The sequence below is a fragment of the Terrapene carolina genome, unplaced genomic scaffold (assembly GCF_002925995.2).
Source record: "Terrapene carolina triunguis isolate 2854851 unplaced genomic scaffold, T_m_triunguis-2.0 Scaffold53, whole genome shotgun sequence".
Lineage (NCBI taxonomy): Eukaryota > Metazoa > Chordata > Testudines > Emydidae > Terrapene > Terrapene triunguis.
The window spans coordinates 19,528,383-19,543,408 of record NW_020664404.1 but is presented as its reverse complement, the minus strand read 5'-3'; the positions used below and the strand labels follow the sequence as shown (position 1 = coordinate 19,543,408).

Below are 15,026 nucleotides of genomic sequence, written 5' to 3'. Positions count from 1 at the left end.
CAATGTAAATTCATTGATTGTTGGTTAAGGTTATATTAATCACTTAATGCCTTTTCCATTCTCCTTAATTGGAAGAATTTTTACTTTTTTCTGATCACCAGCTGATTTAATTTTTAAAAAAGAAAAGCGTATTACAAATCTACAGTATTCTGGCTCTCAAATGAAAACACTGATAGGAAAAATCAATGAAGTAATTATCAAAGTTTCAATTAGAAATTCATTAATTTAGAAAAACTTGAGAAACTTTAATAGAGCTATGGTGCTTGAAATTTTACATTCTATATTAAACAGGCATATACACCCTTTCAACAAAATCCACATAGCTATGACTTATGAGAAGTTCTGTTACTAATCCATTTGATAACATTATATATTTTGTTAATATGTGCAACTAATGTATTAATAAATAATTCAGAAGGTGAACCTGAATTTAAAATTCTAACCCACTTTTTTGCAAAACTGTGAAACGTTAACTGTTGTCTATCTTTGTTGTAACACACCTATGTGTAGCCCTGCATTGATTTCGGACTGTGCAATGTCATGTAATGTACACACAAAGCTAGATGGAGTGCGCACCCCAGAATGTATAAAATAAGCCTTCCTTCCTGTTCCTGTTCATTAGTACCACACTCAACACACTTTCCCTTCTCTTACATATGAATGCATGTGAAAATTTAAATCTGGAAAATTAACACTTCTTCAAAACTGTATGGCTCCTCTTCTCTACCCTGTTCCATATTATTAGATTGATTGAATGTCACTGTGGTGACTGCCAAGTTGCAGAAAGGAGTGTCCAGTAAATTGTCGGTAACTGTTTTTCATTATAAATCAGTATTTGCTGGTATGTCTTTTTTTTTTTCTTTCCCCCCTACCCCCCCATCAGACTTTCTCTGAGATTTTTGAAATTTCATGGGAACTCAGCTAACGAAAGAGAAAACCACAGATCTATATTTCCTTCTTTTCAGATGGCATTCTGGCTAATTAGGCCTCGAAAGGATTTGCCTTGAAACATGATGAAGTTTTTAATTTCAGGAATTTGAAACTTAAACTTGCCTTTTACTTGATATTTTTTTTAAGTCGCAAAAGCAGGCTTACTCTTTCCTACGTTCAAATATAGCACTGGTAGTGCGGCTGTGGTCTGGAAATCCTTGCAAGAGTTCTGATCCTGCAATCAAATATCTGCAGGTGGACCCCTGCAAGAATTTGTTTGCAGAAAGCAGGCAAACTGAGCATTCCATCACTTACAGTGTCCCTACTCAGTATATATTATTGTTTGTTTCCTGTTTTAAATACCCAATGACTTCAATTATAGTTTTCTTGAATTAGGACTTAGGAGAAGACTATATAATAATGCCACTTATATGCAGATTTAAGTGAGTGGATGTAATATTTTGGGGACCATCCAGACCGGTAATGGGTTCTGTCACTGCTTGCCCTGTAATCTTGGGTGTTTTTATGCTATGCAGCTTTTGTTCAGAGCCCTGACACCAGTAGCCGCCTGCCTACAAGCACAAAGTCTCACTCTGGCTTCCACCAGCCTTATTTCTGGCTGCCTTGCAGTTCAAACCCCTTCCAATTTAAGGGCTTCCAGCGGGGAGCCGGGAGCCTTGGTGCAGCCGGACTGCCTGTGGGGGGAGCCCAGGCAGCAACCCAGTGGGGAGCTGGGAGCCCCGAGGAAACTGGGCAGGCACAACCTGCCTCGCAGTGGGAGCTGAGAGCCCGGGGGGCAGCCCAGCTCAGGGCAGGGAGCTCAGGTAGCAGCCTAGTTTCGAGCGGGGAGTGGGGAGCCCGGACAGCAGTCCAGCTGGGAACGGGGAGCCGGGAACCCAAGGGCAGCCCAACTTGGAGCCAGGAGCCAATGGGGTGACAGCCAGAGCTGTGAGCAGCTTTCTTGTCAATTTCACTGCTCCAGCATGGACCCCAGCAGCAGGGGGAGATCAGACTCACCTCCACCTCTGGGAGTCACCTCCAGCTTCAGGAAGCTCTGCAGCTGCCGTCTTTAGAGCCCAGCTCTGAAGGCAGCAAAGAAGTGAGGATGGCAATCCCATGACCCCCTATAATCCCCTTTTGGGTCAGGACCCCCGCGGTTACACCCTGAAATTTCAGATGTAAACATCTGAAATCGTGAAATTGACCAATTTTAAAATTCTCTGGCTGTGAAATTGACCAAAATGGACCCTGAATTTGGTAGGGCCCTAATTATGAGTTTTACATACAAACCAGAGATTCCTTCGCAAGAATGGTGCCAGAGTTAAATCTTAATGAGCATCCTCTTCTGACAACGATCTTTCCGCATCCACCTGCCATCCCAGTGAGGATGTTTCCATGTTGATGTTGCAAAGTGCTTGAGATTCTTCTTGGACAAAAACCCTTAGAAAGTCTACCCAGCTTCTTGTTTCATTCGACACTATTTCCCTGGGCAGTGCAGTGTCACTAAGAGGATCATGTTAAAATGGCTGTCCGATTGTATTTCACATTACTGTAATATGGCTGGTGTAAAACCAGATGGCCATGCCAAGGTTCATTTGTTCTGAGACAGAATGGCTTCCAGTTCATGCCTCAGGGAAGTCTCTGTTCAGACATATGCAAGGCAGATGCATGTTTCACACTCCATACATTTACAAAACACTGTTGCTTTGATTTGGTCTCTGGAGATGAACCATGTTTTGGTATTTCGGTCCTGCAAAACCTGTTTCCAAAGTAGGAGAACCCAAATCATTCCACTCCCTAGAATTTTTCTTGTGTTTGGGATGTTCCTTGTTTGAGTTTGTGTTTAGAATGCAAAAATAATGGTCATCTGACAGCTAACACCCCAACATTTACTTTAATAATAATGGTCATTTAGGAAGAGTCATTTCTCACTTTTATTTGGGATGCCTGTGTTTCCCACTTCCTATCAAGAAATAAGTGGAAGGTTACAAAGCAGCAGTTAAGCTCAGGTATAGTGTGTGACCACCAATACAAAAGAAAGAAGGAAAGGATAGCTCACAATCCTACCTGCTATTACTGCTCATAGGGACCATAAAAGCTTAAGAACTGGAAGATTTCTGCCTGTCTTGCTCTAGGTGAGCCCCAGCAGTGAAAATTTTACTGGAATATTATCTTCAGATAAACAGAATTGCACAGTAATTAATTTGCTGTTTCATAGTTTTGCACAATACAACTCCTGTGATATAAACATTAAATAAAATCTGCATTTTAATAGGCTGTGTCTCCTTTTTTTCCATGATTCTCAGAATAATCTTTTGATGGTTTCTTCCCTATAGAACTTCTTCCGAGCTGCCAGAAGTAATCAAACATTGTTCTCTAAAGTAAATGAAGAAAAAGTAGTTCTATTCCTGCATTTGCTAGGGATAGACACAAATGGACATGCTCATCGGCCAAACTCCAGGTAATTTGACATGCTAAATATAACTTTCTTGTTAGCATTTAACACACAACATTTTTGTGTCCTAAGTCAACTTTTTCTCTGCAACAATATTTACCAATCCAGATAAAAGGCTTGCAGTTTTGATGAGATTGTACAAGGGGCAAAGTTTTAAGATGCCATGACAAATTAAACTCTAAGTTTTCATTAATTTGCATATAGCTACAGTAGCATATACAGATATATTAGCATAATTGACTGTTCTCAGGCTGCCAAGGATTGAGAGTCACCTTGTTCCTCCCCGCCTCCAGCAAGAGGGAGATTTACTGGCTCCCTGACACCTCCTGTCTGTTAGCACCTAAACAATCTTCCCTGGGCTATGCCAGCCCTGTCTTTGCCCTGCAGATTAACAATAGCTGCACCCGAGCCCCTTTAAAGCATTTCTCTGTAGTATTCAGCCCCTTATGCACTTAACCCTCTCAGAAATACCAGTTGGCTATCCCCAAGGGAACAGTACACACCTGCTTTGGATGATTCAACTCCAAATCAGGTACTATTTAACATCAAAGCACTGAAATAGATTTCTAGTGAAAACAATAAGAAGTTTATCATCAAAGGTTAAAATTCAAGAGATAGAGAGTAATGATAATGGAAACAGAAATGTTACATGTAAAACAAAACCTTAACACACTTTCTAGAGATTAAATTTAAGAAGCTAATCTTCTGTCTAAGGAAGTCTGTCTCACCCAAGTGTCTTTTACAGTGCTTCCAACCAGGACAAGTTGGGATCCTGTTTTCATTAATGTAATCACACTATCTTGATTACTTCCTCTAGATAAAGGGCTGCCTTTTTGCTTTCCACTTATATTACCCAAAGTCATTGTCTGCCCCAGAGACAGGGCAACCCCAGGTGGTTCATTCTCTGATGTGCTCCTTTCCTGTTGACTCCATATGTAAATAAGGGTTTCATTGTGTTGGTTTACAATGCTTAATTTACATTTAACAGGGAGATACACATCTTATCTCCTGTCTGGAAGAACCCTGTTTTTCTCTGGTTGGTGACAGACTTCAAAACATATAGTTTCAGTACATATACAGCTCCTTAAATATCATCTGTACGTACATCCTACAACAATATTCATAACCAGTTTGACACTGGCTTTCATTTAAGACCTCACATGATATCTTTGTGGATAAATACCATGAAAGTGGTGTGCTAGTTGTAGTGACAGGTTTCAGAGTAGCAGTCGTGTTAGTCTACAAACAGTTTTTTTCCTCTCCTGCTGATAAAAGCTCACCTTAACTGATCACTCTCCTTATAGTGTGTATAGTAACACCCATTGTTTCATGTTCTCTCTGTGTGTGTATATACTGTATTTTCTACTACATGCATCCGATGAAGTAGGCTGTAGCCCACGAAAGCTTATGCTCAAATAAATTTGTTAGTCTCTAAGGTGCCACAAGTACTTCTGTTCTAGTTGTAGTGAGTTTGTCTGGCTTGTTAGGAGTTGCTGTTATAGAGTTGCCTAGTTGGCATTGTGGGTTTTTTAGGGTCACACCATATATCTCTTAATTCTAATTATCAAGGATAGTAGCAAACTTATTAATTATACACCTAATCAAAAGAATACTTGGCAGATTTGTTTTTCCTTTTGCCCAAAATGAAGTTCGGAGTCCATCTTAATTCTACAGTAAACAGGAAATCCAGAAATAACAAGGCTGATATTGCAGCCTTATTGTAGGTTAACTGCAGAGTTTTTTGGATTGGCAATTGAAAAAAGAAAAAGTTTTAAGGCCGTACATCATTACAAAAACATTTTGAAACAAAATTTATGACAATCCCATTCATTTTCCTCTTGAGTTCTGTGTTTCCCTTTTCCACCTGAGACAGTGCAAGGAATTGGGCTAACTTTTGAAGCAGGCAAAGCACATGACTGTGAGCCCTTTAAATCAAAGTGTTAGTGCTCCTCTCCGTCTTTATTTTAAAAGGATATACTTTCTAGCCTTTTAGAAAAATGTGAATTGATTGGTTGGTGATAAGCTAGTCATTGTGGCTTCCCCCGCTTAAAAATTACTGATTTATAGCCCACCATCAGACACACAAGGGTGTTTGGGGCCCACAGAATCCATGGCTCATCAAAATCTCAAGACAAGCACTACATCATGAAATCAATTATTGGTATGTGTAGTAACTTAAAAAAGTTTTAAAATTTTCACTTTTAAGTCTACAATTGCTGTGTTAATACATTGGGCTCTTTTAAAACTGTTATTCTTTAAAGGTTTGCAATTCACCTTTAAATTATTGTGACATGGAGACCACTTTCCAAATGTTTTCCTGTTCTTTGCAAACAACTATTATCTCAGACCAGACAAAGGCACTGTACCAAACACATGTCTTGCAGGGTGCTTATCCATAAGGAGTAACATGTAAGGTATCTACAGAAAGCTTGTAACTTATCAAGACTAATAATCATTGAGAGATATATCTATGGTTATTTGTAACATTACACAGGTACAATCTGGATTGCTGAATAGCTGTCCTCAGCTCTCCAACCTGGGATGCCTTTTACATTGCTTTACTGGCGAACAGCCACTCTGGGTCAGTTAACACACAGGCTCCAGCATGAAACTTGCTTCCAGCTGCACAGTATTGAGTGCTGTTAGCTAGCCACTCATGAATTACACTTCAGAACACCAGCAGATTCTCTAGTCCCAGATTTCCCCCCAGAAATGTGCATCTTGTATTGCCCAGCACCTTACTGAACAATGCAAGCACATATAAAGTCCGTCATTTCATCAATGGAAAATTATATGCACCAGCCTTGTTATCCCAAATGGAGTTTCCCACCCACTTTAATCAAAACTCACTGGTTAGATAAAACAGTGAAACAAGTTTATTAACTACAGAAAGAAAAGAAAAATTTCAAGTGACTACAAGTAATGAGGCATAAAGGTCAGGATTGGTTACAAAAGAAATAAAAGATAAAATGCAAACTAAATGCCTAACTTAACAAGCTAAGTGAACTTAAAAGCAAAAGCTTATAGCAGTCTGTACTGGCTGAAAAGCCTCCCAGCCAGCACTCCAGCCTCTCCCCTCCAAGTTCAGTTCTTTGCGAGTCATTGATGTCATGAGCAGAGATGGAGGAGGAGAGTGAGGTCAAGCATTTTTCTCCCCTCTTTATAGTTCAGTTTCTTGTGCTAGAAACATGGTGACAAACAGTCTCTTGTGGACATAAGGTTTGAATCGTCCTTGTGATGAAATGTACATTTCTTGTTCATGCCGTCTCTCTGCCAGAGAATGGCTCTTTGAGCAGGTGATGGTTCATTAACACCTGGCTGGGGTGCCAGTGTGTCTTTGTCTTTGAAAACTGGTTTGGGCCTGCTTTTCTAACTCTGGAAACATAACAACAATGTTATACAGTAAAATCTTATAACTTTACATACAGTGTTGATACACACATTTTACCAGGACAATAACATTCAGCAGATTATGCGTTTTCAACTGTTACTTCAGAAGGCAAACACAGTAATGTTTAAGGAATAATGTAACTATACTGAAAGCACACTTTTATAATCTTGGATCTAAAAGTTAGTCACCAGGGGACTCAGTGATGGCCCATTCAAGCAGGAGGGAACTGTTACCTCTCCCTGGGTAGCCGGTAATGTATTGCAATGCTCAATTATCTAGCCTTGTTCCATCCCAAGCCTATCAATAGAAAACTGTCAGAGACCACTTCAAACAATCAAAACCACATGGAGGTTAAAAAAAGGGGGGGGGGGAACAGTACAACAGACAAAGGATTGCCCTTTCTATGCATAGAGACAAAAGACTTTTTCAGCATAACACAGAGTGGGGAGAGGCGCTCTGTATCCATTCACTGAGGAAACATCTTGTGGCATGGGGGTGTTTTCATGAAAGTTTGGATCCTAGTTCCTGTGAAGCCAGCTGGCTCTGTAACAGACTGAACTTGGGAGGCATAATCTACTATATTAGATAGGTGAGGTAACTATTAATAAATGTAGACCCAGGTTTGCATTTTATGCTTTTGTATTGTAACCATTTGTTTCCACCACTTTATTGTTTATAGTTGACTCTCTCTTCTTTCTTAAATAAACCTAATTTTGTTTTATTATAACTGCTCGCTAGTGCCGTGTGATTTACGGGAGTGGTGGTTTAAGGTAAAACCAGTAAACTGGGATACACTGCTCCTTTGGGGGCGAAGGAGCTGAGATTTCTGAGAGTAGCCAGTGTTGGGCTGGATATCACAGGAGAACTCTTCAAAGGGACTCAGGGACTGGGGTGCATCTATTATTAACATGCAAGGTGAAGACAGGGCTGGCATAGGCCAGAGGAGAGTGCTTGAATGACTAACAGGCTGCTGGTGGTAGAGAGGTAACACCTAGCCATTGGGCAAGGCTATCTCTCGCTAGAGGTAGGGGATAACAAACTGACTCTCAGTCCTGGGCAACTGAGAACCGTCACACGTATCCACCTACTTAGTTCCTGCAGATTACTAAATTCCAAAGTCTTCTATCAAAGACCAGTTTGACCTTAGATACAAATGATACAAGAATCCTCCACACCACACTCAGGAGGTCAACTCCCCCCCCCCCCATGGTATCAGATCTAGAGGAAGCGAGAGACACCTCTAGATTCCCTTTGACAGCTTGAGGCCATGTAAATCATGAAGTTGGCCCTAATCAATAGGCTTGCCTTAATGACAATGGGTAATCTACCATATACAATGTATTCTGCCATCTGTAATTCAGAGGTCACAGTAAATCAAATATATTTTTCTTTCCTTGTTATAGGGAATACAAGGACAATATCAGAAAAGTTGATGAAGGCATAAACGACATTGTCTCAATGCTTGAGGATTTTTATGGAAATGATGGAAAAACTGCCTTTATCTTAACTTCTGACCATGGAATGACAGATTGGGGTGATACTTTTTAAATCTCTAAATTTACTTAGCAGTTGAGATTATTGGCAAGTTTCCGATTATTTAGAATATGCATTAGCAGATTTGAGGGCTTCACTCACCATGAAAGCTCTGCTGCCTCCACTGTGCCAGGTGCTTGATTTTGTACAGGGCCAAATGACTCACTGCAACTTTGACTGAGGAGGAGAAGATTCTGGAGTGATGGAGTTCAGGACTGATGGAGAGGGAGAGTTTACTGTAGTGGAGTTTCCATTTAAATGAGTCTCCGACCTTTCTGTGAAAGTCAAAAACTGTCCTGTCAACTAAAGGGGACAAACCTAGCCTTAATTTCCAGTTGCATACAAAAAGCTATGTTAATGTCCTTTGATCTCTTCACATTTTCTACTTAAAATATTTTGTGTGGTGAAAGTCCTATTAATACATGTTGTTATCAGTTACACCAAAGGCCACGTTCATCTTATGTGTGAAAAAGCTTGGCTATATGCTCTCTTAAAGATTGATAAAATATGACTTCCTCCCCCAATGAAATTAATTACCATAAAATAATCATGTCGGCTACCAAAAAAGAGGTACATTTTACCAGTCTAAGGTCTTGGCAGCAGTTGTGCTGTAGTGTAAGAATATGAGATTCAGAGAAACTTTAGTTTTTCTTTTTGGTGGACCTGGGTCAAATGTACCACTATGGTGACAGTCAGACTTCCAGGGGAAAGAGATTGCAACTTTCAAGTAAAGAATCTGTCTTCCAAAAAGCATCTGTATCATCTAATAGCCTTCTGAGGAGGAGCGTAAACTAAAAAGGGTAAAGAGAGAGTGTGCTCTCCTCTAAGGTTTTCTCTTGTTGTGAGTATCCCCATTCAAGCAAAGAAACATCTGGTTTCAGAGATGTAATCAAATTGAGTACTATCTTATAGTTTTGTTGCCAGATATCACAAGTGAAGTTTGTGTATCAAGCTGGCACTATGTGGCAAATATCTTTTTTTCATACAAAAGAAAAACTGCGATTTGAATCAATCTCATGGTTTTATATGTTACTACTTAGTTGTGTTTGGGGATGCAGAATGTGGGTTTACTTGAGCATTCACTGGGCCAGTCCTACGTGTGTCCAATTGGAAGTATGGCAGAAAAATGATTACCATTAACATTCTGTAATTCTAAGGTAAGGTTAATCCTCTCGAAGGAAGATTCTGTTCTAGTGGGTGGTAAACCATGGAGACTTTCCTGCCCAGCATCCATGGAAGCTATTTGTTTTGAATAACAGTATTTTTATAATTTATTAGCATGAGGTATTTTGAATCATTGATGCTTCAGGTACAGTTCAGGAGTAAAATACAGAGTTTGATTATTGCCTTTTGCATAAAACAACAAACTGTTCAGAGATGGAATAACAGGATTTGTTTACTCCTAATAATCCATCAGAGATTATAAGAGTTTATTTATACTTATTTTTGAAAGCCATCAGTCCAATTATCATTTGCTCATATGCAAAACAAAGGTCTGTTTGAATATTACATTTTATTGTTAAGCTAGCTGACATTTATATTGGAACATTTGAATTTTAGAATAAATTTTTTCCTGTTTGTTCTTACAGGCAGCATTCACCACAATAAAAAGACTTTGTGTGTCACTATCATCTTCCTAAGCCTGACTTAGCTTTTTTGTTAATGCATATTTTTGATTTTTGTTTCATTAGCTGAAAATTAACTAGCTTTGTGGAAAGTGCATCTGGAATCCTGGAAAAATATTTAGGGATTCTGCAGGAAGCTGTCTTTAGCTCTCTTTAGCTTGGAGGTTATTGATCACGACGCAAGGCCTTTGAAAGTAGAAGGAAAGGAAGAAACTTGAAATGAGTCAACAATGTGGCGCAGTTGCAAAAAAAGGCTAATATCTTTCTGGAGTGTATTGAAAGGAGTGTTGTATATACAACATGGGAGGTAATTGTTCTGCTGCACTCAGCAGTGTTGTGTCCAACTTTTGGTGCCACACTTTAAGAAGGATGTGGACAAACTGGAGGGAGTCCAGAGGAGAGCAACAAAAATGATAAAAGGTTGAGAAAACCTGACCTGTGAGGAAAGGTTAATTAGGCATAATTAGCTTTGATAAAAGAAGACTTGGGGTGTGGGGGGAGTTAGGGTTAGGGGGAGAACCTGATAAGTCTTCTAATATGTTAAAGACTGTTTATAAAAAGAATGGTGATTAATTGTTCTCTGTGTCCAGTGAAGGTAGGACCAGAAGTAATCGGCTTAATTTGGAGCAAGGGAGATTTAGGTTAGATATTACAAGAAAACTCCAGATAGTGAAACATTGGAATAGGTGCCAAGGGAGGTTATGGAATCCTCATTCTTAGAGGTTTTTAAGAACAGATCGGACAAATACATGTTGAGGATGATCTAGATATATTTGGTCCTGCCTCAGCACTAGATGACCTCTCGAAGTCCCTTCCACCCTTACTTTTTTATGATTCTATAAAATGGGGGTATCCTTTGAATTTTTGAGAGATTTCTCCTGTCCCTCTTTATAAAAAGCCTGATCCTATACCTTTAAAGTGAATTGGAGCTTTACAATTGACTTTAGTGATTCCAGGATTTTCGAGCCTGAAAAAAGCACATCCGGACCATAGCCAGGAGTCTAAAAGTTTTAGATCAGTGCTTTTATTAGAGCTGTAGTACTAACAGTTCTGCTATTATTTATTTTAAGTCCATTCAAAATGTGTTAGGCACCTGACAAAAACAAGTAAAGACACAGTTCTTGCCACAAAGAGCTTATGACACAAGGAATGATGGTCAGAGAGTTGGGTGAGAGGAAAGGGATAATAAGAATGAGGCAGTGGCACACATTCGTGGGTCAGTTTTAAAAAAATGCACCCCAAAATTTGCTTTTCTCCTGTGATGGATTCACTACACTGGAGAGAGGTCCTAGCTCATGCCTGATGAATGGAGGCAGAGCTCCCTTTTTGAAACTGAAAATTCCCCATCTGGTCCTTTCCCAGTCTCTGTACTCTATAGAGAAGAGCAAATGTTGCCTGTTCTGCTTTCTGTATGAGGAATTTTTCAAGGAATTCTTTCTCCTGAAAAATATTTTTTTTTCCCACTGGAAATTTTTTGTCTGGGAGGGAGAAAATCTTCTTGGAAACCCTTTAATGTATGGGTCTGGGGACTTCCAAACCCTAGTGGTACATCCCAAGGCCTTATAGTAGTTGTAGAAACTGAACAGCTGCCGCAGCAACTTCAAAAGGCTCCTGCTTATGAACTCAGAAAGAAAAGAAATTTTGCATTGGAAGGGAATGCAGTGGTTGGGGCAGATTTTCCTAGCATCAAAAGCTTCCCAGAGTGGTTACCACTCCAGGGCAGATGTGTTAGGTCACCTATTTCCACAGCCAGCTGCTTAGCAGCCTTCTGCTTTGCTGAACAATGGATTTGGGATACACCAAGGGATTCAGAAGGCTATTCTTAGCACCTGATACCAACCTGACTTCTCTGCTGGATAATCATGCTTCCATTATGAGCCAGTCCTCTCACTCTGCTAGAAAACAGTTTGCTAGTTTGTGGTCCGTTGGGGACAGCAGCAGAGAGAGGAGTTTTAGAACCTCTGCCAGTCTGCTCTCTGCCAAGACCTGCACTATGAGAAAAAAATCTAAACAAGTTCAGGTAGGGGAGAAGATCTCCCTTATTGAGCCCATGCAGATAAACAGCATCTATTCTTCCCTGCTCCTGCACTTTTGCCCCTCTCTCAGAGTTAGTTTCCTTTGTACTCAAGCTGCTCTCCTTCTTGGATTAACAAGAATCTCTGATTCAATCATCAAAACGGAGGGAAGCGGAAGAACTTTGTGTGTAGGGGCTTAAATCCACAAATCCTTCCCAGACCTGCAGGTTCTTAGGCTCAAAGTGGCTTAAAAGAAAGCAAAGTTAGTTAGCAAACTTTAACCTTTCATTTGTACCCTACCAGTTGTTGCACACGCAACCTCAACTCTATCTCAGGGAGGGATAGCCCAGTGGTTTGAGCATTGGCCTGCTAAACCCAGGGTTGTGAGCTCAATCCTTGAGGGGGACCCCCTAGGGATCTGGGGCAAAATCAGTACTTGGTCCTGCTAGTGAAGGCAGGGGGCTGGACTCAATGACCTTTCAAGGTCCCTTCCAGTTCTAGGGGATAGGATATCTCCATTAATTTATTTATAATTTTCTGGAGCATATATATTAAGATTTCATCTTTAATTACATACCAGTAATTAAATTTGATATTCTTTCAAACCCTTCTCATTACATACACACACCTTGTAGAATGTGTTTTGTAAGGTATACTGGGAACAGGACAGGGCACCTTTCACCACTGGAAAAGGGCAGTGGAGGCTGCAGATACTTTGTACCTTTGCAAATCAAGTCACTTATTTAGGTGCCTAAGATCCCAAACTTGCCAAAATGTATAGACATGTTTAACTTTACACACTTGAGTAATCCCTTTGGTTTCAATGGCACATGCAAGTTAGGCACATGTATATGTTTTTGAAGGTTTGGAGCCTAAGTGCTTAACTTTGGGCATTCAAATTTGAAATTTTTGACTTGAATTTCCTTGTTCCTTGGTTTCCACATATTTTAAAATGAAGAAAAATATCTATTTCAGAGGGTGGTGGTGAAGCTGAAGTTAGCCAATGTTTGTAAATTGCTTTGTGATTCTCAAATAGATGTCACTGCATAAGTGCAAATTTTAAAAGAAAGGTTTCTAAAATGTCTCGTCATTGCAGTAAAATAACCTGTGGTGCTAGTGTAGCCTGCCTGAAGAATATAGCCAGGATATTTTTTCTAGGCAGAAATTTTAACTTGGCTCTGTGAGAGCACTATTTGCCTTGCTTATCAAGTCATTGTGCTTTTGGTTTGTCATATCTGTAGGCTCTCATGGGGCTGGTCATCCCTCAGAGACTTTAACACCATTGATTGCTTGGGGAGCTGGAGTGAATTATCCACAGAAAGTCACATTCCAGTTCTTCGAAGATGAATTTTTAAAAGGTATGTAAACAAATCACCAAATTACATTAAAAATTTTCAATGGAAAGGGCAATATTTGAACCTCACATCCATCGGATTTAAACTGCATTGAAATTATGGCACAGTAAGGTTTTTAAGCAAGAAAACAAAGGCAGAATTTGCCCCAGAGACCTTGTGTTCTACGTTACAAGAAAAAGGGATAGTTGGGGAAGTATGTGGTGATGGTTGTGGAAGGCTTGTCTCACGAGCAAAATCTTACTTGCAGAGTTTCCTTCCAATCGTCATATCAGGGGCTTCCGAACAGGTGCGAGAAGGATGTTCATGTCCCAAAAACTTTGGATGTCCCAGTTGAAGCATGGTTCTGAGGGTGCCTCTGAGGTTAATTTATCTTCACAGAAGCTAAATACTTCTACATTGATTCCAGACTTTCTTGTAGCCTCCATAGCATAGCAGTAGTCATGCTGCCATGGTCTTGTTTTTTGCAGATGGCCTGAATATACTCCCCATCCCCCAAGGGTTTCTTAAAAGGGTGGAGTGGCCTGCATAAAATACTGATTGGGTAATCCTGCAGGTTTCCAGGTGAACAGAATACAGTGGAGAGCATGGCTATATTCCTGGCTTTAGCCCTTCCTGACAACTAGGGTGACCAGATCACAGGGATGAAATATCGGAAGGGGGGCGGAGCAAAAAAAAATGGCGGCAGGGAAAAAAAAAAAGCAGTTTCACAGGGGCGGGGGGCATTAGCAGGCCCCAGCCGCGCTGCCGGATCGTACACAGCGCCCTGGCTGCGTGCGCTGCCCACCCCACGGCAAAAGGTGGCCCTGATGCAGAGGGGGCTGGGGATAAAGAGGGCATCGGGGGGGGACCAAGAGGAGGCGCTGGGAAGCACAGGAGTCCGGGTGGGCGAGGGCGTACAGCTCCAGCGGGGCCCTGGGCAGGGCACAGGCTGGATGGGTGCAAGGAGGCAGAGCCCCGTAGCGGGACTGGGCGGGGACAAAGCTGTCTCTCCCCTGGAAGTGGCTGCAGGAGCGCCTGGGGCTGGGCGCGGGGCAGCGGCGGTGCATGGGAGCCGGGGACCCCGGAGGCGGCACGGCGCGGGCATGCAGGGGGCCAGGACTGGCACAGCCGAGCTGCAGCGGTGGCCGGTCTCCTGAGCGGCTCCCTGGGGCTCTGGGCTGGGCAGCGGGCGGGAGCCAGGGCTTTTCCTGGCCCCGTGGAGCCTCCCGCCCCCCGGCCCGCCCTGGGCACATGCGGTGTTATACCAATAGAATAAAAACCAGCATGATCTTATTAAGAGGGATAAGGCAAAGCTGCCACATTTATTGTAAATATAATGATAAAGCAAAAGATAAAAGTAAACAACGTTGTTTAACCACTTATTCCTATCACTACTTATTCCTTATATACACACACACACATATATATATATTTATAGATAGATAGATAGATAGATTCATTCACACAATCATTCATTCAAGTTCTGTATAGGTGTTATAGTTACCAGCCTAGAAGTTGCTCATTCCAAGTTACTGGCCAGGTATCTTGGTCATGAGGATGGAGCCGAGTCTGTGTCAGGTGCACCTGATGCTCCTGGAGGTTGGCAGCAGAACCAGAGACTCAAAATCCTCAGTCTTGAGAGTCCATTCTTATAGGAATTAATTCCTGTGTTACTCTATGGGAGCTGTTTCATCCTGTTGTTGCTGACTCAATCAGCAGATGGCACACTCCTGTCCAAAGTGG

The 15,026-nt window shown here is 41.2% G+C and overlaps 1 protein-coding gene across 1 annotated transcript in view; it reads left to right on the top strand.

Moving 5' to 3' along the window:
• The window catches only part of PIGN (phosphatidylinositol glycan anchor biosynthesis class N), a 175,233-nt gene that overhangs the window by 38,032 nt on the left and 122,175 nt on the right, over nucleotides 1-15,026 (top strand). Inside the window, exons 6-8 of the mRNA XM_026658519.2 lie at nucleotides 3,267-3,391; nucleotides 8,180-8,310; nucleotides 13,191-13,307. Coding sequence (XP_026514304.1) covers nucleotides 3,267-3,391; nucleotides 8,180-8,310; nucleotides 13,191-13,307 — 373 coding nt within the window. The remainder of the gene's footprint in view (nucleotides 1-3,266; nucleotides 3,392-8,179; nucleotides 8,311-13,190; nucleotides 13,308-15,026) is intronic.